This window comes from Tauraco erythrolophus, chromosome 5, assembly GCF_009769465.1.
Source record: "Tauraco erythrolophus isolate bTauEry1 chromosome 5, bTauEry1.pri, whole genome shotgun sequence".
Taxonomy (NCBI): Eukaryota; Metazoa; Chordata; class Aves; order Musophagiformes; family Musophagidae; genus Tauraco; species Tauraco erythrolophus.
Window position 1 is genome coordinate 1,117,613 of NC_141469.1, and position 24,938 is coordinate 1,142,550.

The 24,938-nt window shown below is 43.6% G+C and overlaps 2 protein-coding genes across 5 annotated transcripts in view; both read right to left on the reverse strand.

Moving 5' to 3' along the window:
• The window catches only part of LOC104382847 (alpha-fetoprotein), a 21,204-nt gene extending 14,705 nt beyond the window's left edge, over window positions 1-6,499 (reverse strand). The window contains exon 1 of one of the 2 annotated variants that reach the window (XM_086611540.1): window positions 6,473-6,499. The gene's annotated coding sequence lies outside the window, so the exon portion shown is untranslated. Of the gene's footprint in view, window positions 1-3,644; window positions 3,679-6,472 lie in introns of those variants that run through there. The other variant, XM_086611539.1, reaches the window with a different exon arrangement.
• ALB (albumin) lies at window positions 6,421-20,344 on the reverse strand. 3 transcript variants are annotated; one of them, XM_086611542.1, is made up of 15 exons: window positions 20,260-20,344; window positions 19,008-19,068; window positions 18,092-18,224; window positions 16,988-17,202; window positions 16,464-16,596; window positions 15,791-15,888; window positions 14,368-14,497; window positions 13,231-13,445; window positions 12,546-12,678; window positions 11,605-11,702; window positions 11,307-11,445; window positions 10,566-10,789; window positions 9,919-10,051; window positions 8,860-8,920; window positions 6,421-6,669 (listed from the first exon to the last, which is right to left on the reverse strand). In XM_086611542.1, the coding sequence occupies exons 1-14, from the start codon at window positions 20,342-20,344 to the stop codon at window positions 8,870-8,872; spliced, it is 1,848 nt and encodes a 615-aa protein (XP_086467668.1). In that variant the 3' UTR covers window positions 6,421-6,669; window positions 8,860-8,869. The 3 variants fall into 3 exon arrangements, with proteins under 3 accessions (XP_086467668.1, XP_086467667.1, XP_086467669.1); XM_086611541.1 differs by having other exon boundaries at window positions 6,643-6,669; window positions 8,864-8,920; XM_086611543.1 differs by lacking the exon at window positions 6,421-6,669 and adding an exon at window positions 8,503-8,627 and having other exon boundaries at window positions 8,864-8,920.
• Between the last annotated feature and the right edge of the window lie 4,594 nt (window positions 20,345-24,938).

Sequence of the window (24,938 nt, forward strand, 5' to 3'; positions counted from 1 at the left end):
CACTAAAAAGCCCTGCAGAAAATAAAATAAAGCTGGGGGGATGTATGACTTGAGGTAGAGCTGCAGGAACGGCTGGGACACTGAGCTCAGAGGCTTTGGGAAGCAGGTTCTGGCTCCAAAGGACGCGTTTTGAAGATGATGTACGTGTCCTGTGTTGTTCTAAGCATTTCTGGAAGCTGCACTTGGCTGCTGCATTTAAAACCCTGGAAATTCTGTTTCTCCGCTGCCCTTTTCCATGCTCGGCAGGATGGTTAACTACTTTTCACTTTTTTTTTTGAAAATACTCGCTGCTTTTCAGATGGCAACTGCCTATTTACAGGGAACACTCTTTCTTGTGCAGCAGGGAAATGGGTGCATTGTATTTAACTGGGAAAAAAGCACGTGGCAAGCACGAGATGTGAGATCCAATACAGAGCTTAGGGCCTTATTGTCCTTCCACGTCCAGAAACCACGCAGACCTGTTCAGTTTTGCACCTGTCGAGGACCCAGCTGTTGCCAGAACTCCTTAGAAAGTGTCTTGCAAGGTCGGGATAGAGCCAGAAGCAGCTGATGGCCTTCAGGGTGGGGAGGTGTGAATTCCCACCACCTGACATGGTTGGAGCGGGTGGGATGCTCAGAGCACTCTTCAAATGTCCGGGCAGGTTTGTGTTCTGAAGTTTTTTTGCTGTGTGTCACAGAGCAGAGGGTTGTGCCAGTTTTTAGCAGGTTTTTCCCTTTGAGATGACCCTCACCGATTTTAGGGGCAGGTCTCTGTGCTTTAGGCTGGTGCCTGGTCCTGAGAGGCTTCAGTTGTAGGTGATTGTTCTCAAACTGGGCTGACCAAGTGTGAGTGTGTCTGCTCAGAGCCTAGCTATTTCGCTTCTGCTCTCACCAAGGAGAGCAGAATTTAAGAATCTTCCTTTTGCTTGCATTGGTTTGTTTATGGTTGCATCCATACTTTAGTTCTTTTTCTTGAACATTGGCATTTTCTGGTCATTTCAGTAACGTATTTATGGGATTCAGTTGCATCTTTTTCTTTATGCTTGGAAAGTATCGTTCTGGTCAAATCCTGAGCATTCACCTTAAAAAGATTGGTCTTCATAGGAAGTTCAAGCATCTGGAAGAACTCAGCTTTTCCCCAGGATGTGATAAGGTTTGTCTTTAAAAAGCTGAAGCTGCTCTGATGTGATATTTGAAGTTATTTTCCCTGTAAGTAACCAGAAGTCCTGAGATGTGCTGTGTAAGAGGCACGTTGGGACTTGATATGCTGTTTTATGAAGAAAACATTGCTTGTGTTAGTGTTTTTTATGGAAGTATCATGAGGGGAAGCTGATTAGTGTTTTTTTATGGAAGTATTATGACCTTAGTAGGTCCTTAAGTGACAGAATTTTTTCTTCATGTCGGGGAGCCCGTTGCCAGTAGCTCACCTCTGCACCCTCCAGTGTGTGTTGACCAGCGGTCCCCTGGTACACAGGGCATCAGCACTTCTCCTGCTCGTGTCTCCCCCAGCCTCACAGCCCATGGGGGTGGCAAAAACAAGTCCCTGGCACTTCCCCGTGGCCCAGAGGAGCGGGGTGCCTCTGTGGGGCACCCTGATGTGTGTTTTGGTGTGCAAGGCTGTGCTTTTCTCCAGCCCTTTGAACCCACATCCTTGGCTGAGTGGTTGGTTTGGAGTCAGGGAAGTGATGGAATTATTTTCCAAAGAAACATATACTAAACATTAAGAGTATAATAAGACAGTCCCAGCTTGTGTAAACTGGTTCTGCTGCAGGCAGAGTAATTATCCCCATTTATGTTAGCCGAGAATCCAGGCTGAATTTTCTGATGTTGCAGCTTGGGTTTTTTTCCTGGTCAGCTGGGGCAGGGTCTGGCCAGAAGGGAACTGGACACAGCAGTGAGGTGTAGAGTTCTTGTAGTAACTGCACCTCAGCATGTAAAGGACAAACTTTTTGTAATTTATCGTGTTGCTGGCTAAGCAATCAGTGCTGGTAACGGAGACATGGTCTGCAGTATCGTGAATATCTGGAGATGGAGCCCTAGGAAGTTTCTTGGCTAAATAAAACGAAAAACATGAAAAAGCAATGGAAGGAGGAGGGAAAAAGAAGTTCAAAGCTTCATCATGAGGTAAGTTGCAAGTTATGAATGGTTCTGTGGATCCATCTCCCCAGAAGCCACGCGGTACGAGCATCTCTAACCTGGAGGTTATTGAACCCTTGTTCAAACCATGTATCTGCACGGCCAAGGAAAAAGAGGTTTAGGTCATACTCTGGAGACACAGTCTTTTGTCCCTGGGCCCTTTTAATATTCCAGGTCTATGTTTCACTCCCGAGGTTTCCCTGCATGACTGTTTCCAAGCTTTCTCCCTGTCTAATTTAGCTCAGCCTTTGCAGGACTGAACCTGCCACTTCTAGTAACGGCTCCCGAGTCCCTTCTTGTCCCACTCAATCTTTTGGACTTTCACAGACAGGGAAGAAAAGATTGAAGATGCCCACCAGAGAATGAGGTGCTGGTGCACTTGTAAATAGCTCTGTTGAAAGACAAAAGTAATTAAATACTTAAAATTTCTTCTTAAATGAAGAATAATTGCCTGCTATGAAGGACAAGAACTGGTCATGGCTGGATTGAAAAACACAAGGATAGAAGTATTGTTTGAGATGCTAAAAATGTGACAAAGGAAGTCTGGTTGGGTTTTGCAGGTTTGCTTCGTTTAGTTTTCAGTGAAAACTCCGAGTCCTTTCCTCTTTGTCTTCCAGCAATTGCTTCGTGGTTGAATACACAGAATTTTCCAAGAAAGCCAACACCATCTCAGCTGCGCATGTTTTTGAGGGAGCTCAATGCAGATCCCCTAAGAAAACTCACTTTCATGGAACATATTTCAGTCTTTCCTGCAAATATTCAGCTCAAAAACCAGCAACAGTCCTCTGTCCTCCTCTACGTGTGCGTGGAGGGCATTCCAGCTGCTCCGAAAGGGGATTATGCTCAGCTCCTCTTGCTAAAATACACGGAATTTCCCACCTGTTCTGTGGCACTATGGGCTGGATCCAGCCTTTGGCTGCAGGGTCACAACTCCAGGCTTCCTGAATGGGATCAGAATTTGGTGCTTTTAGGGCGTACTTGGAAGTTTATTGAAGAGACGGGAAGGTTTTCTCCCAAGATGGCTTGCACCAGCTTGAAAACTGGCACACGTTGCCATAAAACAATTTATGAACTTAAGTTTCACAGGGAGATAATTTCCTGAGTGGGTATATTTTGCCAAAAGCGTGCGTCTTAACCCCTTGTCTGACTAGATGTGTAATCTGGACCTTGTCCTTTTCAAAATGCTGCATAAATTCATGGACTATCAGTAATTCAAGAAGTATGATTTGTTTCATGAAAAGCAGGCCATTTTTGACACGGTATTCAAGTGTTCTGTTGGTTCCCAGCCATGGCTCTTTGCTGATACGCCTTGAGAAGGTGTCCATGGTGTAACACAAACCCTAATTTGTCTAGCTAAAAGAATCCCGTTCCGATTCCTTTCACTCGAGGGAAGGAAAAGGTTCATGGATGATGTCTGGCTTCTCCCTTTTTTTTAGCCACTCTTGGGTGTTGCGTGTGACCCCTTGGTTTGATAGGAACTGACAGTTTTTCTCTCCCTTTTCCTCTGTCCTTGGGTTCCTCTCAGTCACCTGGCTGGGAACGAAACCAGTTTCCCCACTGCTTTTCCCGCAGCGCCTCTCCTGGTCCCGTTGGTTGCTCTGCCACTTGCTGTGTTCAGTGCCACCAGTGTCCTTCTGGAGGTTCTGGACTGAAGTAGTGATCACCTCCTAAGAGGGAAGAAAGAAGTGACCATTGATCCTGGGTAGTTCCTGGGTTCTGGGAGGGGGATCTGCAGCCCAGCATGTAGTGTGAAAGCTTTCAAGGAGTGATGTCTTGTAGAGGCTGCTGCACATGTGTGTTACCAGCACAACACGCCCTTCATTGGGAAGCAAAGCCTGTATGCCAGCTAGTCATGAGAGTACAAGATGAACCTAGTAGATCTGGAATGGAAGAATTAAGAAATTCCTCAAGTTAAAACCCTTGGCCCCCGAGCCACCCTCCCCTTAACTTCCTGAGCAAAACACTCCTGCTTTTATCTGTGTTCCACATCACACCGCGGGGCGATTGCAGCTGAGCTGGACGCAGCAAAGTACAAAGGGTGACATTTACAGCCTGCCCTTGTCTTTATCTGGCACCTGTGGCACGACGGTCTAGCCAGGTGAAGCACCATCACCGAGGGTCAAAACAGCTTATCTTAAGGCACCACCATGGCTCTTATCTTCACACAAGGCAAACTTGGGTTGCGGTGCTCTGCTTACACAGCGCTCCTCAGGGAGGGGGGGGACTCGCTCCACCTGACCACAGGCAACAAAATGAAATGTTTGGACTTCAGACAAGGCCCCAATTAGTCCCTGGCAGCTGCTCTGTGAGAGGCACAGCTCCCCACACATGGAGTATGGTACAGCTCACTCTGGGTATAGAGAAGTTTTAAAGTTTTGGAGTAAAATTTCTCCCTGAAGTCAAGAATCTGGCATAGCCTTGTCCAGGCTTCTCTCCTGACAGTGTCATCCTTTTGTTGGGTCAGTTTTTCACCTGGGTGGTTCTCCTGAGATGGCTCTGTTTGCAGCCTACCCTTGGCATCTGACTCATATGGTGGCCCCATCAATAAGACCTATGTCTGCCAGGGTACAGGCTCCACTCTAGTCAACTGAGATACTTATATGGATGAGAAACTCTACGTGTTCTTGGATAAACAGATGTTCTTGGTTGGATGACACTTCCTTAATTCATTTGTGTTTGGAAACATTGGGGGTTATGAGGCCTACTAGTCTCTAGGAATGTGATCCAAGGTGACAAAGATCGGAAAAAAACACTCCAACAAGAGAGACCCTTGAGTTCTGTTTGGACACAATTTTTGTTTGGAAAAAGAGGAGACGGGTGGATGTATTAATTTCCCTCAGAAAATACAATTATTTCCAGTTTGTAGGCAAGGTCTCCGAGTCATCCTGATGATTTTTCTCACAATATACTCCATTGACAAGAACGGCAACTGAAGTACAACTCTGTCAGGTGTGACACACCTGGCTCCCAAATATTGGCAATAAAGGCAGAGCAACTGAGGCCTAAAGGTCATGACACTTCATCAACCTCATAGAGACCATGAGAAATCAAGGAGTAACACGGAAATGCCATAAACAAGAGATCCAACTTACCCTGGTGACCTAGAGGTGGCAAAACCTTTTAGGGATGCCCTTAGGAAGAGCACTACCAATACCCACTGTTTCAAAAGACACTGGAATCTGTGCTCACAGGCAAGAAAACTGTCACTTTATGATTCCCAGTGTGGCAGAGTGATGGAGAGGAGAAGGTGCCTGAATGATTCAGGGATGGAGAAAGTAAGGAGCTTAGGACAGGTGGGAGGGGCGTCTGATGGATGCAGGTGCTGTGTGATCACCTGAAGGAATTAAAGAGGGAAGCAAAAGGAAGTGGATGTAGCTGCTCATACTTTCACACCAGGAGCAGCAGAATAAAGACCTGGCCTTCTGATCTCATCAGAGAACAGCAGCATTCTCAACTCCTGAATTTGGCTGTTACCTTCAAAACTTTCGAATCTGCAGGAAGACCTTCTTTGTCCAGCCACGGTAGGTTTGGCATTTGTTAAGAATTAATGCTTTTGTCTTTATTTCTTTGCCCTAACATCAGAAATCTATGTATAGCAAGTAAGTTAATTGAGAGGTGTTGAGTTTGAGGAGATCTCTATCACTTGGCGTTAAGAGCTGGTGCTGTTAAAATACTGTTTCCTGTAAAGAATGGCTGTGTAATACCTATCAGGCTTTCTCCAAAGACTGGAAAGTTTGATTTATGGGAATAGTTTTTGTGTGTATTAACAGTTCAGCGGTCGTGGCTTTACTAACCTTTACAGAGGATATATGAGAAAGTGATATGGGCATGGAAAAAAAATAGAATGGAGCAAGAATATATCAGCCTGCATATTACTGAGCAATAACAGCAGGTAACATAAGACAGCTGGATATATTTGTTACACCGTGCTGTAGAGGAAAGAGAAGGCAAATGGGGCATGCAAACAGGAGCAAGCTACAAGGGGTGTAATTCCTTACATTACTTTGTACCACGAACGTCTCGCTGTTTTAGGTTTTTACCTGTTACCACAGTACCATGCGTTTCTTGGCTGCCATCTAGGGAAGGCATTTCTAATTTTATCTAGGCTAGGAGTACTGCTGTGAACTCAGTTCTTCACAGACAAAGACGTGGGCTTGCAAAAAACTCAGGTTTACCTTTAAATTCATGTGCTGGGGTTGGGGTTATTTTCTCCCTTGAATACTCAGGAAAACTTGTGTAGTTTTCTAGAGAGTTCTAGAAGCAGCAGTGGAAGGAATACAAAACAGTGTGTTCCTTGAAAGAACCTGCCAAAAGCTGTTGTGTGAAAACCAGTCCCAGGTGTCGCGCCGATCGTTACCGTAACAGTTGGCTTCTCTGAAGTTTGCAGCCGTCTTTTGGGTTCCGTAGCAGAAATTTAATGATGTTCCAGGTAATAGGGGGAGCTTTTCCCACTTCCTTCGGCCACGCTGAAGGGGTTAAAGCATGCTTTTGTAGAAGTGGGGTCTTGGCCACTGCTGCAGGTCTGCTGACTCCTTTTCCTTCTGAACTCGGACTCTACAAGGGAAAAAAGAAAAGTCACCTGGTTACAAAGAAACCCCAAATGGACAAAACCATATTTATCAGTTTGGGGCTGTGGTTTCCCATAAGAGTCCCAGGATCAGAAGGGAGATGGCTCAGCGTGGGAGCTAAAGCACTTAAGAAGTAATTTGCAAAACCACATGGAAACTTGAGGCTTAAGACACATTTTTAAGTGGTGCAGCTCAGCTGCAGTGCTCTTTGTGTAACCTGAAAGACACTGTGACACCAAGAGTGAAGTAGATGGGTGCCTGTGAGTTGTAAAAATGGAGTGGGGTGGAGGGGAATCCATTCTTTTCACATATTTTTGGTATATTGATGTTCAACTCTACTCTCTGGACACATGACTCTTTTCAGCATTGATAAATGCAGCCTGGAAATCGTTTACATGTAAGTTCTCTCTCAGGGCCAGAAAAATTACCAACCCATTAATTATAAGCAATTTTCAGCTATTAAATCTTAATGGAATCCTTAACCTGCTTTGTATTTGGAATTATTCAACGTGCAGTTGAACAGCCACACCAGATGTAACAGAGAGCGCCCAGATACAATCATCACGTGGTATGGTGTGGGGTTTAGCTGGAAATCTAAGGAGAAACCTGCAGTTGTCGATGGATTTGGGGGACTAGTGCTGCCTGCTGTGTCTCAGAATCTTCACCAAACCTCTTCCTCAAACAAGCTTAACTTGTCCTCATAAACTAAGGCTAGGCTGTCCTAGAGCAGGTTAGTTCCAGCTGCAGTCAATGACTGTCAGCCTTTTGGATGGTGATTAGATCATGGGAATGGTCTTCATAATGTCTGTGCTCCCTTCAACTCAGGGAAAAGGTGCTTAACTGAAACTGAGGAATGATGCTCAAATTTGCAAAACTTTCAGTCTCGAAGGAGATGTTTGTGAATGCCTTGGGGTCGGGTGAACTCAAAACCAATGTATAACTATGACTTGCAGCGACTGAATGTTCTAAGCTTTTAATCCTAACGTGCCTGAGGAGTTTTCCTTTTAAGTTTTCAACCCGATGTCTCTGAATGTTTCATTCTGAGTGGACTTCTAGGCTTCTGGAAAAGAATCCCAGTCCATGAACTATGGGCACAAAGAGTTCCAAGGCCAAGAAAATGGCCCTTATGACATGCCTTACTATGCAAGGGCTCTTCTAACAACACAAGAGTCCTTATAAAAGTGTAGAAGATTTGGGGTTTTTGTGTTCATGGACCGAAACTAAATATGTATTAGAGAATCGCGCTGCTTTAGTGGTGTAGAACTGAAAAATTTCTGTCTTAGAAGCTTCCTAAGAGTGTGACTTAGATGGTGGGCTTCTCAAGAGACATCTCTGAAGTCAAAAACTGTTTTAAAAACAACTTAAGATACAAAGTGTCTAAAAGTGTATGTGTTCGCAACTCTTTGGGAATGGAGAGATAATGGATTTGTGGCTGATGTAAAAAAAAAAAGTTTTTCTTTTTGCAAGAGCTTGTTGGTAGTCATCTTATTTAGACTGAACCATTTCTTTGAACATTCTCTTACTTTGTAATTGCTGAAGTGTGAAGTGAACCTGTAGTTGAATTGGAGTATTAAAGTCTAGCTGAACGTCTTGCCACCTTCCATCTTCTCTCATATACACTTTCTACGAGCAAGAAATGGTTCAAAACCCGGAGGAATCCCTGCCCATTTATACTACTCATGGCAACCACGTTGTGCAGGAAGTGCTGCAGAGCTTTGCCTTACAGTAGTCAACAGCAGACAAGGAGAGATGCAGATTTACAAAGCTTTTATTCATTATTCATTTTTTTCAAAGTAATAGAATGGAAAAGTTTCTGGAAAAGCATGTGGTTTGACAAAACACTGTAGATTTATGAAATACTCATTCAGTATCAAAGGAAAAAAGGTAATGGGCGGGAGAAGTTACACAGAAGTATTTTTCTTCTTTTTTTTCCCCACTGGCAACCTAGATTGGAGAAACAAAAAGGACTATTTTGTAAAATGGTAACATACTAGTAGCACTGCGACTTTGTGTATGCTACGTAGCGGCAGATGGTAAACCACTGGTTAGAAAAAGCAAAGGTCTGGTGGTTAAAGGGCAGCTTGATGCTTGTTTTGAGTCCAAGAAGTGGGTGGAAGGGTGGGCAGAGAGGGGTGGATGGATAGAGGATGTGATACGTAAGCATTCTTGTTCTTACCTACCACGTCTTAAGCACCGATTCCTAATGTGGCTCTGCTCTGGACTATTAAGTTTGCACCCTAGAAAAAGAAATAGAAACAGTTGTGAGAGAGAAACCGAGGGAGCAAAGTATGTAGTGCTTGAGGAGGAACTTGAGTAAACTGTGACTTGTGTCTGCATTCCGGTGCGAAGGATAATTCTAACGGTGCCTGTTAACCTTAGAATCTGTGGGATCCTCTATGTTGGGTGTTTTTCCATTTGCCAAAGGTACAAAATAAACTTTTAGAGTGAATTAGAGACAAAATAATTCTTTCCTAAGTTGCTATAACATATTCACCTATGCAATACTTTGGTTATAAATAAAAAAGGATTCCATCAATAGGTAGTTTAAGATATTAGTAACACAGTTCTGTGCCTCAAGTAACAATGAGGTTGCTGTTGGAAACTGTCATGGATATTTGGTGTAAATGCTTCGTGCTTGCTCAGCAATATGGCCACAGACAACCACCTCCTGTAGTTATTTCAGAGACAATTACATGTTGAATGAATGATGCATTTGTGGTTGGTGAGTTTGGAAAAAAATGGAATGACTGTTCATAGGCCGTAATCAGCTGGGGTCCCCATGCCAGTATGTCTGTATTTGCTACATGTCTCTGATAATTGATCCAGATGCACATTTTGGTGTAATCCTTCAGAGTTCTATAAGAATTCCTAGGACAAAAAGAAGTTTACATATGCTAGGGATACAGATTAAATTCTACACGTAAATATTTGTCAAGTATGGCTTGTAACTACTCAAATTTTCTCGACAAGGCCCTGAAGAACCTTGTTCCATCTCACATTTTGCCATGCTTTGAGCAGATGCCTGGGCTCCATCACCTCCAGACAACCCTTCCATATGAAATTGTCCAATCTGTACAGTCAAGATAGATGTTATGCTCTGCAGGCAGATGTCTTGCAAGGGCCCATGGACAAGTAACCAGTGCAGTTTGCACAACTACTTTTGTAGTGCATGGTTTCCTAGTGAGTTTTCAGTTTTCTGGGTTTTTGTTTTTTTTTTAAAGGAGACAGGCAATACCTCTTCTCCCAAGCACGTCTCGATGTCTGATTGCTTGCAGCATTTCTCTGCCATGGCAGTGAAACCATCACCAATTGTCTTGATTTGTTCTTCTGTCATCGTGGGCTTGCGTTTAATGAGGTTGACAAGCAATCTGAAAACAAAGCCACAAGACACAGTTAATGCTACCTCTTGCAGTTTAATCCCCCAATTTAAAATATGCTGTTCTAAGCAGGTAGAGCTCATTTATGAGGTTGCTCTTGTCATGCCTAGAGGAGTCCGTGCCTATTTGTGAATCCAGATTCCCAGTCTACCACAATTACTTGTTTTCTTTTTGTTATCTCGGTTACAAGTGGGCAAAAAACTTATCTGTGTGTTGTCTTAATTAAATACATCTAAGACATGCACAGGTAGTGGACCTACACAAAACTAGTCAGCTAAGACACTGATTTTAGTTGAAGAAAACACCTTATTTGGCCTTTTCCAAACTACACAATGTTGTGCACTGATGAACTTTGTAGAAACAAATAGTTCCATCTGGTTGTTCTCTCTGTTGCTGGTGAAGTCTCAATCAGATGACAAAACAGGGGGTTTGTAGCTTCCTTCTTCCCCCTCCCTCAAGTACTACACTGCAGAAGTTTCTCTACAAGGTATATCTTTCAGCTTACTTCATCTGCCCTAACTCCCGATCAGCAGGAGCAGCAGTGCACAATGTTTCATCGAACTGGAACATGTCTGGGTCGAATGCTGGAGGCACGTATTTGGTATCTACTCCCATGGCAGTGAAACATGGTCTCCTGTAAGCGTAGGACTCGCTGCAGCAGTGGGCAACGTTGTCGTTGATCGGCGTGGTCTCCTGTTTCTTGCAGATGTCTTGAATCACCATGCTCAGCTGAGAAGAGAAGGCAAGACAAACAGGAGTCAGGCTTTCTACAATAACAGAAGAAACACGTGATGTTTGGGTCAAAATAGCAGAGCTGCAAGTTGAAGCTGTTGGATCTAAACACCTGCTCAGAAATGGCATGGTCTTAAAATTGAAAATAAATAGGTGTTCCTGGAGTTGGGCATTTCTTAATCTGCCAACAGGCTGTCTGTTGGGCACGGTTTGGTTTTGGTTGTCAAGAGATGGTTTAGCTTTTCCAAACGCAAGCTGCCACAGACTCCATGGACTTATTTTGGCTTTCTGAGGGAGTGCAAAGCTGAGCAAAAATTTTCACAAGCTACTATCAGACATCTGTTTAGGTTCTTGCATCCATTGGGTATAGACAGGCTTAGAATTCTGTTAGGCGGATGCTTCGCTTGGGATTTATGAAAAATCATTCTGAGTTTGCTATCTCACCAGAGCTCAATGTTTTTGAGACCAAAAGAAATCTTCCAGAGGAACAGAGAGAACAGCCCAAGGTACTCACATATCCCTCAGAACAAGGCAGGCGTTTGTCTTCAGCAAGCTGGCAGCACTTCTTGCCGATGCCTGTCATTTTCTTTCCGATGTCAAGCAAGGTATCGGTCAACATCTGAGGCATTTTCTTGGTGTAGCGGATCAGAAGTCTGAAAAAGTCATATCAAAATGACAGTTTGCTCACATATGAAGAATTCTCTACTGAGCTAGACCACTGAAGTGAAAATAGAAGTGAAGACCAAACAAATGTGCCCAAGGCACCCAGCATCATTGTTGACGCTCAAGAATATTTGTCGGGCAGTACTTACGCCTTAAGAAAGTCCTGCTCGCCGTGGGTAGTGAGGAGCTCGCAGTTTGTCTTGACAACCTCCTGAGTTTCTTTGATATGTTTGTCCAATTCCTCTTGCTGCAAACAAGAACAAATTTGTTAGTAACGTCAGAGCAGGACATCCAGGTAACAGTCATACAAGTAACACCTTTTGGCCTCCTCCATCTTATTAGCTCTAAGATGCTCATTTTTGCAAGGCTGATGACTTCCGTCCTGCCTGGGTGGTGCAGGGGGGACTTGATTCTCACGTGAGTCTTAAGTTCTAACAGAAACTTGGTTAAAAAGGCACTAAGATGTTTGAAATTAAATTTACTTCTATTACACCTTGGACTTTATTTCTAGACAATGGGGTGGGTTGGTTTGTTGGTTAAAAATCAGGTAAATGTTTTTCAAGTATAGGATTATCAGCCGTGAGGGGAACATCCTCTTTCTATCCCTTGGCTTAAGGTGTCAGTGGCTCAACTCCATCTGTGACTTGTGTGCCATTCAGCTGAAGATGAGGAGGCCTAAGTTTCGGTGTCTCTACGTGAGCTGGCCGTGCAGGTTCCCATCACGATCCACGAGCAGCCGTGCTCAGTATAGGCAGTGGAGCCCACAGAATAATTCAGCTAACCAGCTATTAATCGTTGTCTTGAGGACAAGCAGAATAATTTCTGAGAGACAGAGACATCAATGAGCTGAGTGAGACCAGTCTGAAATTTTGTAAGGTGACCCCTGAAGTTGCTCTGTGAGCTGAGAAAACTCTGTCCTTGTCAGGGGCCCTGCACTGCTTCATCTCCCATCAGAACACTAACTTCCTTTGGGATTAGTCTCCCAAAACGCTTTCTGTCTGCTCTTCCGTAGGAGTTTCTCAACCCAATTGTTTCCCAAGAGGTAGTGACCAAGGGTTCTAGTTTTCTGCAAACCAAGCTTTGCACCTACAGCAGTTGCGTAGCACTCAGCAGGGCTGTCTGTCTTGCAGCACTTTTCCAGGAGTGTTTCATAGCCCTTAGCAACTCTGAGAATCAGCTGCGAGGACAACTCAGGGTGTCTTCGTGAGTATTCATAAACAAACCTGAAAAAAACACACAAGCTGATGGAATCAGACCTCCCAAACAACACGCTGCTTCGTTCATGCACAACACACTAATTGACAATGACAGTTGCTCAGATGAGATCTAGTAAGGTGGACAACGGGCTTGGAATGCTGTTTGCTTGTTTTAGTAGAATTTTTTTTTTCTTTTAGGTTGTTCTGTTGTCTGCTAACAGGGCAAACATGAGAGGAACAAAATAGTTGCCCAGGACAGAATACTTCTTAAGCAGATAATGTGCATGGGCATGCATAAAGCCCTCGAATCAAAGAAAGGCACAGATAAATTCAGATAAGCAGGACAATGCTGAACAGAAACGATCACGAAGGATGAATGAGAAAGTAGGGGTTCAACTAGGGCTGAAGCTACGCTGGTTACATCTGACTTCCTTGTGGTCATCTCTTTTTTTTCCATATGCACTAGAAAGGCCCAAGAGGGCAGCTTTTCCAGTGGTGCCAAAGGCTGTAGTCCAGAAAACATGGAGATGGTTGGCAGGAACGTTCAAATACAGGACGTGTACTGTTGGCACTACTTACGATGACAGGAACCCGTCGTGATCTGCCTGAAAGCTTTTACACACTTCCTTATCTTGTATGTATTTTTCAACCAGTGAAGGAAGATCTTCAGGTTTGTCATCAGCATCAGCCTGGATAATGCACTCGCTTCGTTCCACAACTGGCTTCTCACAGCAGTGTTTGATTTTACTTGAGAAAACATCTTGCTTAGAGCAGATATAGGTCATAAGCTCTGCCTGGGAAATTAAAACATATTCTCAGATAAGCTATGGAATGATACTTTAAAGATAGATTAATTCCTCTCCTCTCTCTTTTTCAGACTCTTCCCTCTTCATTCAAGCCATTTATTTACTTAGTGCTTTAATAAAGAAACGCTGTCTCCATCTAAGAGAAATAACGAGAGGGTTAGGCATGTCCTGAGTGTGTTGAGCACGATGTTCACAGGCACAAACAGGGGAGAATGTGGTTCCCTCCCTGATCTTAGAAACTTTGACAAGACAAACTCTGGAAAGCCAGGGAAAGTCACTGAGAGGTCTGTGGCAAGGATGCCTCACTGATTGTATCGATCCGGTCAGGTGCCCAGCGCTGACAGAGGACAAAACATGAAAAACCCCAGAGCTCCATAAAGCCAGTGGTGGATCCTGGCTGCTTCAACAAGCGTGTCCAAGTTCCAGCCAGGCTATACTTAAATGATGTCACTACTGCAGTTTTGCTCATCCTCCCCTGCCAGATGCTCTCTAGAGCTCATGGGCACTGCAGGAAGGCTGGGTTGATGGCAGCACACACAACAGGACAGCAAAAAAATGGTGGCCTTTTTGCCTCTGCTTTCTTTTGCTTTGTTTATGGTTGGTTTGAAGTGAGTAAATACCATCAAACACCCTCACTGACAAACATTTGGATTTCAACCAAACACACATGCTATACTGTAAGTAACGACTCCTTGGCCTCCTGATCCTAAAGGACTAGAGCCAGAACTGGTCCAAACCCCAGCTCCAGTAAGAGCCCGCTGAGCTGGCCCAGAGTTTTCCTGTGGCTGAGGAACCTTCCAGCAATGTTGAGTACTAGTTCCTTGGACTGCAAATGAATCACTGCACAAGTTTTTTGTTTTAATAAACCTTTTTCAAATACATAAATATTATTTGAAAATATTTAGCTTACCCTGTCATCCATGCACTCTACCATGTCCCCTTCACAGCACTCTTTGGTGATACCCTTAATTTCTTTCACAATTTTAACAATTTCGGAGAGCGGAGCATTGGGATATTTCTGGCTCAAGTGAGCAAGTTTACTAGGTGGAAAAGAAAAAAAATACATTTGTTTTAAAGCTCTGTATTGAACAGAAACCTTACAAGCCACTAACACTTAAGATACTGCAGATCTTATAGGACAAGGGGTAATGGTTTTAAAATAGAGGGAGGTAGATTCAGGTTGGATATTAGGAAAAAATTTTTTACCATGAGAGTGGTAGAACACTGGAACAGGTTGCCCAGAGAGGTGGTGGATGCTCCATCCCTGGAGACGTTCAAGGCCAGGTTGGACGAGGCCCTGAGCAACCTGATCTAGTTGGAGATATCCCTGTTCCTTGCAGGGGGTTGGACTAGATGGCCTTTGAAGGTCCCTTCCAGCCCTAACCATTCTATGATCAGTATTGTTTCAAGTGAGCACTCTTTCACTCTTCTTGTCTAATTTCTGGGGCATAGAACAAAAGGCACCTGCACTGGCAATGAGCCCTATTTTAAAACAGACAGAAGCAAACAAGTCTGGGATTCTTCTGTTCTTCAGAGCTGTCTAGGTAAGAATCACTCCCTAGAATTCCTCATGGCTCTTGAGTAACTCTGAAGCATTGCTAGATTACTTAGCACGCATGTAGATAGTCTAAAGTGAACGTTTCCATCAAATCTGACTGTATCTGGTAAGGTGATCCTAGTCCATGTTGGTGGTTTAGACTAGCTGCAGGATGAGAGGGGTTCTCTGGGCTTCGGCAGCTGATCCGCGCGTTCATTGTGGAAGGCTTCCTTAATCTTAAAAACACACCTCTGACAGGAACTGTGATGCTGCCAAATTTGACTCTCCCATTGCTTTAAGGTTCAAACAGCGACCTTGCTCCTCACTGATGTGCCTGTCACTAAAAGCTGTGGCCATCGGAACGGGGCACAGCTTTGGCCAAAATGTAGACTAAACCCACTGGAATCTCTGGTTCGGAGCGATGCTCTGTCAGATAACTCAGCGTATCCTGGCTTCGTCCTAGAAACGGTTTTATTTCTCCTTAACTCTCACAGCATTCTTGTTACTAGCACTTGCCAGCAGCCTGGAGTACCCAGGTTCCCCTTTGCACCCAGAAATTAAATCCTACATTTAAATAAATAGGCTGAGAAATCGCTGTTGGCCTAGCGTTGACCAACCGTCCCGCTGGTCTCCAGTCTTTTGGACCACGGTCCTCAACCAAAAGTTTGCTACAAAGTGCAGTTTTCAAACTCAGCCTATAGAAGTGAATCATACACGCTGATATTTTCCTCTAGAGTAATTTCGGGTTTACCTTAACCAGTCTACTTTTTATAAAAAAAACCTCATTGGAACTTACTATGCTTTGTAAATTCTCTCGCCGTGCTTCTCGAGGATTCCACAACCGTATTGCTGCTTCATGCTGACCTTCTTGGCTTTTTCTTTTATGGCAGCTGCCTATAGTAACAGGATGCACATTGTCACGTTAAACTTACTACATCTAACGGTCGGAGAAAAAAGCAAACCTGAAAACCTCACTCCAGAATCACCGCAGGTTCTGGTCCAGTCAGCTCTGATGAGAACTCCTTGGTCAGTCCTAACCACTTCCCAACCCAGCATTTCCCTTCCAGTCTACACACTCTACCTCATGGCACGGTGCAATTCTTCCACAGGTGTGCTGCTGTTCACGGAAAAATTCAATTTCACTGAAAACCCTGTGGTGTCAATGGAGCTGAAGTTGTCTTTCCAAGCTCCGCAGTGACTACGCAAAAGTCACTGGGACTGAGTTTGAGATCAAGGGAAACTTGGCTCCTGCCATTCTCAAGGTTAACGTGAAATCTTGGCTTAGGTACTCTAAAAAAATCTGAAAATCACTGTGGGACAAGACAATTTTGGAGTTCTAAACCGTAATTTAACATTAGCCTTTTAAAGTCACTCCTCACTTTCAAGAGAACTGCTGCCCCGATCACAAGACACCTTTCTGTACCAGACCAGTTGCTTAATTTTCATCCCCAGTGAAGAACTGGACGTACCTTTTCATCCAAGCAAGTACCGATATCGCTCTGTTGGCAACAGCTTTGAAGCGCGTGTTCGTAATCAGCAGCCAGGGCGAGGATGCTTGGGGCATACAGGAAGGGGTGTCTTCTTGCAACAGCATAGATGAAACTACGAGGGGAACGAAATCCTAAGTTGGATGTTCCAGTGACAACAGGGATCAGCCTTAAATCTCCTCCAGCTTCTACAACGTGTGGTTCCCCAAGATCTCTCAAATGTGATCCCTTAAAGCCCTGCTTCTACAACTTGTAGTTCCCCAAGATCTCTCAAATGTGATCCCTTAAAGCCCTTTTTTGCATGGAAAAACATGCTCTAGCACGGAACAAAAAAAAATATGACCAGAGCTTTGGACATCGAATGATTGAGCGACTGTTTCATACATGTGGTTGAATCCTTGCAACTTTTTCCAACGTCCTCCTTGCCCACTTGCTTTGTGTGGTTTGGGGATCCCTTTGCTGCACGACTAAATACTTAATCAGTACAAAATGGCCATTTTTCTTACTGTCCCAGCAGCGACACCCGGTCGTCCTGGTACTGCTTGCATATCACATCAGAAGCTGGTCTCTGGTAGGGCTGAACGAAGTCTGGCTGGGCAACTTTAAAGGACAGGAAACACTGGTTTCGCTCCGGATCAGCTTTACTACAGCAGTCGGCCATGGCACCATAGGACTCGTGGAGCGCTGCCACTTGGCAGATTTCATCCAGGAAAATGGAGGGCTACAGGGGAGATGCGAAGGCTCAGAATTATTGTTTAGAGACAGTGGCATGTACGTTGCATTAATTTGTAAAAGAAATCCCAGATTGAAAAGTAGATAGATTTTCTTGGGAAAGATTCAGACCATAAATCATGTTTTCAGCACGATTTCATCAAGTTTTAATTTATGTGGTCTGATATCAAACCTGTTACCATGCTCTATTGAAAAAAACAAATTTTAATGATAATTTAAAATAGTCTGTGCGAGACAGTGATCTCCTTTTATTTATAATCTGGCTACACTGAATTTTCAGATGCTTTGAAGCAGGATTTGATGTTCTACTTGATGATCAGTTTGGGAAACCTTTAGAGAGAACTAATGTAGCCATGTCATTTGGCGTGAATGGTAGCACTTAACTTTCTGAAGGGCCAGGCTGGACCTGCTAGTCATCCAGGGATCCTGGATACCTGCAAACTTGTTTTGCTACCTGATCTTACAGGAGTTTTTCTAAAATTTCTTGAAGTACCTTAAATTCCCACACGTACTTTTTCAAGTCACCCCAATGTGAAAACCCACACGCTTTGGTCACTGAAATAATTAGAATTAGATCCATATTTTACACCTGGAGTATTTGTACTAAAAGCTAACATTTATTTCCAGGCAATGCTGAACTTAATGTGCCAAAGCGTGGGGTTTGGGCCCCGATATGGCTCCACAGATGGTTTGGGCCCTGCTGAAAGGCAGTGTGAGAACCTGACAAAAACTAGATCTTTGTTTCAGCACTAAAATCTGAGCATTGGCCGATGACAACGGCAACACCCGAAAGGGTCGGGCCGAAATCCTCGATGAGGATGATTCTGGTAGCTGCTCAGAAGGAGGAGAAAGACACCACCAAAGGATTCGCTGCCTACCAGTGATTTCGAGCAGTCAGGAGCGTCCTCGTCGGCCGCGCACTTCTGTGCCAGGTCAACGACATCCTTCACCAGCTTAGACAGCCCGTCGTAAGAACATCGCTGGAGATACTGGGCGAATGTGATCATGGTACTGAAACACAAAGCAGATTTTTGGAACACGGAGATAAGAAACAGAACAGTCAATATTTTCAAAGGTGTTTCTGGATTCGAAATCGTTTGCTCCAACGACACGCACAAATGCTTAAACAGCACGGGGAAGAGCACAGTACTGGATCCCCCATCCTTCCTTTTCTCACAAATCTTTTGACCCTTAGTTTTCAAGAACAAAGAGGCTGGAATAATAGATTAGAAACAAAACAGAAAACTGTGATTTGAGTTTTCTGCCACTTTCACCCGTGTAGTCATAAATGTCATAAACTGAACTGGTCTTCGTTGTTGTCACAAACGCTGACCTTCAGGCTGCCTTCTTTCAGAAGTAGCTACGTTCCTGCCAGGGCCCTCCGCCATCCCCAAAACCAGTTCCAAAAGAAAATCATTGGACTGTCTCAGGAAACTTGTCGCAGGTTAGTTTTTTGGAGTTGGGTGGTTTCTTTGGTAATGTCTCAATCCAGCACAACTCCTGCATCCTAAGGTGATCAAAACTGCATCGCTCGTGCCTGTTTTCTTGTCGCACAAGGAACACAGCTTTTCTCCTGCGGTTTGCAGGGAGCTCTTTTCCCAGACAGCAAGAAAGTCATGGTGACTTTTGCAGGTCTTAAATGTAGGTTTTGTATACTAACAGTGAGAAGATGAACTCAATGCCATGCTTCAGGGAGACATCTACGCTCTTCACTAGCTCATACAGGGTGTCTCAGTTTCCCTTTTTGGTCCAGTACAACAGAGAGCAGAAAACACAATCTGAACATTGACTTACACTGCCTTAAATGTCTCTTCCTTCAAATCACGGTAGCGATGGGCAATCTCACTCTTGTGCTCTAGGAAGAAAAACAAAGAGGATGACGATAGTTCCCATCACGCTGGCTGTGCTAGACCCTTTAAAGAAGACATTCTGGGCACCTTGGGCCAGATTTTCGGAAGCGTTCAGGCTTCACTCAGCTCCTGTACTTAAGAGAGCAATATCCCAAATGGAAAATCCCACCTTTGGGCATGCCATCCTGGGTAATGGGTGCTGCTTTTCCGGGAACTTCAATCTAAAGCCTTCTTCAGGCCACCTTCCACTCTGTTGTCTCAGATGACCATTCTTGTCCTTTTGTCTGCAGGTACCTAACTCTTACGCACATTTATCTTTCTGAAGGAACCTAAGCATGTGATTTTTAGGATTCCAATACAATATTTACCCCTGTAAGCATGTACTTAATTCAAATATTTCCCAACAGATAGCCAGGCGCATCGCCACGCTAAGGAGGGGCAGTCTTTTGTTCTAGAAATACCTTTCAGGAGCATTTAGAAAACACGACGCCTGATTTTTTTTTACTTAATGGAATGTATCTGCTTTGATAATAAGGGTTTCCAGTGCAGAAAAATGTAATTTAAAGGTTTATTTTTTTTTGCTGCTGTTCAGTCGCATTTCCAGCCAGCTCCTGAAAACTTAAGTTTTGTTCCATTTGAGTGTTTTCATGATTCAAACAAAAATCAAAAATAACAGTGGAAAGATTTCTAGGACTGCCTGCAGAAATGTTTGTTTGACCGAGATCAAAACTTTTATAATACAGGGAGCGATGAAACAACGAGGAGTTTTCAGCTAGCCACCTTACAGCCCAAACTAAGGTGTAAATTTTTTCATTTTTAACCTACTCGTGTGAAAACGGTTGCTTTTAGGCGGTGATGACCTCACTTATGAAGGGCCATTCCAAAGACAGCACTTCCAAAAGCACAGGGCATCTGCCTTCTCCATGCTGCAAATTAACAGACTCTGAATAATTGACATCTCTTCGTGCACGACACTGATGTTGCAAAGAGATGTCACCAAACTTACTGGCCCAGTTAAGTTGTCTGGAGTGTTCTACCCATCTCTTCACCACTTCTCCATTTAGTTTGTTTTTGAGTCAACCACATCTTTATGTTCTCTTTGGATCAGGCTTGCCAGAATTGTTCATGCAATTGCATTAAAGTCATTACATGGATCTAACCAAGACTGCAAAGACAACTAATTAGTCCTTTCTTACCTGTGTCTCGAGCAACTCTTTGCAGATTCCAGGATGCAGCAGAACTAAAGAGGAAAAGAAAGGAAATTAACGTTACCCACTTCATGGTTGCAGATTATGAGGTGGGCTTAATTGATTAGAAATGCTAGGAAGATTGAAGGGAAAGCATTTGCTTATATACCCTTACTACCTGTGTCTGTCAAATATTAACCACAGAGTTGGCATTTGTAGATTTCCACTAGGTCTGAAGAAGATTACAAAACTCGGACTGTCCTTGCCAAAAATGAATTTGATGATATTTGTTTATTATGTGTTACTCTGGGCCTTTTTGTCCTGAAAAGGTCGGACCTTCCAGCACCCAAATAGATAAAGTTTTGCGTAAATTTCCTTATCAAATGACAAACAAGGAGTTCAAGGCATCAGACGAAAAAGTCATCAAGTCTAATCCAATAGCCATGCTTTTTCTTTTTTTTTTTTTTTTTTTCCTTTTTTTTTTTTCTTTTTGCTAGTATTGGTCCAAAAGCAAAGCAGGTTGGTTTTGTACAGTAACAACTCACCCAGATAGGACTCCATCTATGTACTTGTTGGTAATTAAAGGGTTTTAATTCTAATTTTAAATCACTTTATAAAGATGAGATGGCTCATCCAGACTTGGGTATAAAAAAATACAGATCGGTAAAATATAGCGAGGAGCGCAAAGACACAGGTGAACAGTGGCTCCCACGTCACTTGGCTTCCAAATTGCTGAAGAAACAGAAGGTGAAGGTGTGGAACAGGTACCGAGGAGCCTGAATCTCCCAATATATGGAGCTCCCGAGTGGAACAAACTGATGGAGACAAGGGATGTGCGTCAGTAAGTTGGAACTGACGCTTTCACACTGTACAAGACTGGATCTCACCCCAAATTTTGGGATGTGTGCTCAGGGTAACATCCAAGAGGAAGGCTGCTCAGACAGACCGAGGGCTGATTCGAGCACTCCATTTGTCAGGTCCCGGTCTGGATTTCTCTGGGTACTGGGATTCACCAGGACCCAGAAAACTGCCCAATACGTGTGTAAATATTTGCAAGAGCTGTCATTTCTTAATTTTTGCGATTTCTCATCTGCGCTGACATCCTTCCAAGAGTCATCTCTTAAGTAAGCACCGCTCTCCTCTTTGAAAAATTTCTATGGATCAGTCAGTAACGGAGCAGATGAGACACAGGAAGAAGTGTGAAGTTTGCACAGAGCCCCAGGACACGGAACCAAATTGAAATTATTTTTCCAAAACACTCAGTGAGAGGCTTGGGGAAAAAAAAAAAAAAAAAAAAGCAAGTATAACATTGGATCTTTACCAAGGGCCAAGTGATGTAGTTCCACGGTGGGAAATACTATGATTTACTTGTAAGGAATTTCTCTCTCCGGTGGCCGGATGGCAACCGGCACAAGGATGGTCAGCGCGGTGCTGGAGGCCGTGCTCTGCCTCGCAACTCGCTGCTTCCAGCAGCAAGTACCCACCCCGTGGTCCTTAGTCCTTAAAGTTCCCTTTTCTACTCTTTTTTTCCTCAAGTGGGACGTTTTAACCACAACTCCGTGTTATTCTTACTGGGAGTAGAATGAATAATTCAATTTTCCGTTTCTGGAAATTTGATAAAATTTAAAAAAAAAAAAATAGACTTGGTTTCTGAAGTTGAGTTTTTAAGCATGTCTTAAATAAATCAAATGATGTGTCTAAGCATAAAATATTTGCAGGCAGTTTTCAGTTAGAAACATGTCAAGGCAGTGCATCCTGTCTTTCAGAAAGACCATCCTGTTGTCCAGGAACGACCACGTCAAACTAATCTGAATACGCAGAACGGTTTGATACAACAAATTTGTACCAGCTGCTGCTTTTGCAAAAAGGTTTTGCATTTTCCCCAGTCTGCTTCTGACATCCTTGTAGGTGAACACCAACGTTTTTGTTAGTGAGTTAAAGCAACAAGGCTCTGTTTTGGGTATTAAAGGTTATGTGGATGACTTTTACGTGAAGGATGGTGGGGACAGGCAAATTTGCAGAAAAGCAGCTGGGTTTTGTCACTGTGTTAGAAACAGGGGTTATTTTCAGGCGGTTGTAGCAAAATCCCAACTTTCTGGAGCATTATGGCAGTTATGATGAACGGTCTGAACCTTTCAGACTTGTGCTGCTTTAGCCTAACAAAATCCCAGGAAAGAGCTGGGTAAACACTTTGGTCTCTAATTGGTTTTACTGACCACATCCCTCTGCCAAAGAAGAACCCGTTACTAAAACGTGGACCTTTCTGATTAACCTATAACCTTCAGAATGGCTGTGGACCACTAAATCAGTCCCTTAAATCACTGACGTTGGGATATATCAGCATCCTGAGTCTGGAAACTTCTGCACACCTTTTGCATTGATAAAAATGGTGAGAGGGGGAAGGGTGGATGCAGGGGCTTGACAATACTTTTTCTAATATCTCAGATAAAATGAATGCAAGGAGCTAACTCAGCACTCTGACCCAATGAAAGCCACTGTAAAAAGGGAATGTAACCTTTCTACAACCCTAAGCTTGATTTACCTGCGTCTTTAACCTGGGTCTCCTTTCAAATTTTAACAGAGCATTCGGTGAGATATCAACACATATTTAGGTGTCTTGTCGATGACCATAAAGCAACTGTAAAATGCAGCCAGACTGCAATATTGCCTAAGTGGTAAAAAAAAAATGTGGTAGGGGCAAATGATGCCTTAGATCAGCTCTCGAAATGCTCTGGGGCTGTATCAGAGCAGGCTTCAGAAAATGACAGTTAAGGATTGGATGGGAAAGTATTTTCTGTTACACTGCAACTGAGCACAAGAGAACGTGTCGGTATGTCCTGCTGCATCTTGAAAGCAAGCTGGACTTTTCCCCTGCGGCGTTGTGCAGTGTTAGCAAGAACGCTGCCGGTCCCCTAGAGTTAATATGTAAGTCTGTAATACAGGGTCCATGTTTATTTCCAGATATCTTCTGTTGTCTGTCCTGTACTTCATGCCAACATTTCATATAACTGCTGAGAGAGACATCTGAACTCCAATGCTGGTGTTTGTTTAACAATATTAAATATTATACTGAGCTTCCTGTTACTCAATTCTGCCACACCGCGTCGAGTACACTTGGAACAAAGTTGTCCTGCTACTACAGAAGGGAACTTTGCAATTGCATTTTAAGACAAATCCATTTTCAGGCATGGTTCTATCTAAAGTTACAGATGGCAACTAGCGTGATTTCAGGTGTGGGACCAAAGGACAGGAATTCCAAGAGTAATTGTCCTGGGAAAAAAGGACGCATCGTTTTTAAATACTCTGTGGTCCCATGCTGTGCAAAGTGAGAGTAGATACCAAGTGGATTACTCCTTAGGCTCCCGCTGGAGAAATGCTTTCAGGGATACCTATTTCCCCAACTTCTGTTTGCCTCCAGCCAGGCGTCGTGTTGTGCAGTGTGTTCTCTCATGCTGGATACAGCATGGTCACTGAGGATGAAGAGATGCCACAGTAGAGCCAGAGCTCGGAGGGAATTCCTGAGCCATGAATTTTACCATAACATCTCCTTTGTCAGAAAACACCCATCCATTCACCTCTGTATTCCGGTGGTTTGCACTTGCAGGAGACTGGAAAGCTAAAGGGAAAGCTATTCCCAGGGATTAATGTTCCCACTAAAAGTTTCACGCACGTGGACCAAAATGCACTAAAATTGCAAGAGACTTTTGAGTAACAGATTTGATATATCATCATAAAAACAACTGCCAGAGCACTTTAGGAAAGTCACTCCTTTTCCAAGGGATCTCTGAAAAAGCAAAGCCTATTAGTAACCCTCTAATTTTGTGGCCCTCAGTGTTATTTACTGCTCTTTCTACTTGGTTTTGAAGACCAAAAGTTTTGTTTGTGTGAACAAACAAGGAGATAGACACCAAACCTCGAGAGGTTCATGTGCCAGGATCACACCTACTGTCCGTAACCGCAGCTCTGTTTCAGGGGTGGTTTTGTTCTTTGTTTTGCTTTGGCTTTTCACGTATCTACCATCACCACAAAGGAAAGAAGCTAAATAGATTTTTCTTTTTTTCCTTAAAATGAAAATTAGCTGTCTGCCAAAGCAGAGGAAACCAGCAAAAAGAATGCTGCTTCTTTTCTCACGTGTCTGCAGGTGGAGGTGAGACAATGCTGACAACGGTGTCGCCACCTCCTCTTTCCAGTCCTGTGCCTACAGACGTGTGGCTTAGCTGTTATTTTTTTTTTCATTGGACAGGAGCTCATTTTTTAAAATAACTGTAATTATCAGTATATTTCTAAACAAATGTCTGCAGCTCTGGACACAGGGTGAGGTACCGCTCTATTCCTGCTCCGGTGGATTATGTTTGCTGTTCTTATCACTGATGTTTGGCTCCCACGCAAAACAAGTCAAACATGGCAAACAGAAATTCGCCTTTTATTTGAACAGAGATGGACTCCAAGATATAAAACGAGCAAGAAGGTCCACCTGATGAGCAAACATACGCATGGAAAGGATTTGATCACTGTAGCAGAAGAGGCAGAGATCTGCTAAGGTGTAGCTAACAGCATCCCATCATAGGGCATATCTTCTGAGCATGTCCTCAGTTCTAATGCTGAACCATTCATCTTGGGTGATCAGCCACTCATCTGCAGTCTTAGAGAGTTTTCTTGCATTAAAATAAGCGTTTTTAAATCAACTG

What these genes read in the sequence shown, in the direction of transcription:
- ALB (XM_086611542.1), bottom strand. Translation starts at nt 20,344, where the DNA reads ATGAAGTGGGTAACGTTAATTTCCTTTCTTTTCCTCTTTAGTTCTGCT. An exon ending in TAGAGTGCATGGATGACAGG is followed by an intron (nt 13,446 to 14,367) that starts GTAAGCTAAATA and finishes TTAATTTCCCAG; the next exon opens with GCAGAGCTTATGACCTATAT. An exon ending in GAGCAGGACTTTCTTAAGGC is followed by an intron (nt 11,446 to 11,604) that starts GTAAGTACTGCC and finishes TGACTTTTTCAG; the next exon opens with ACTTCTGATCCGCTACACCA.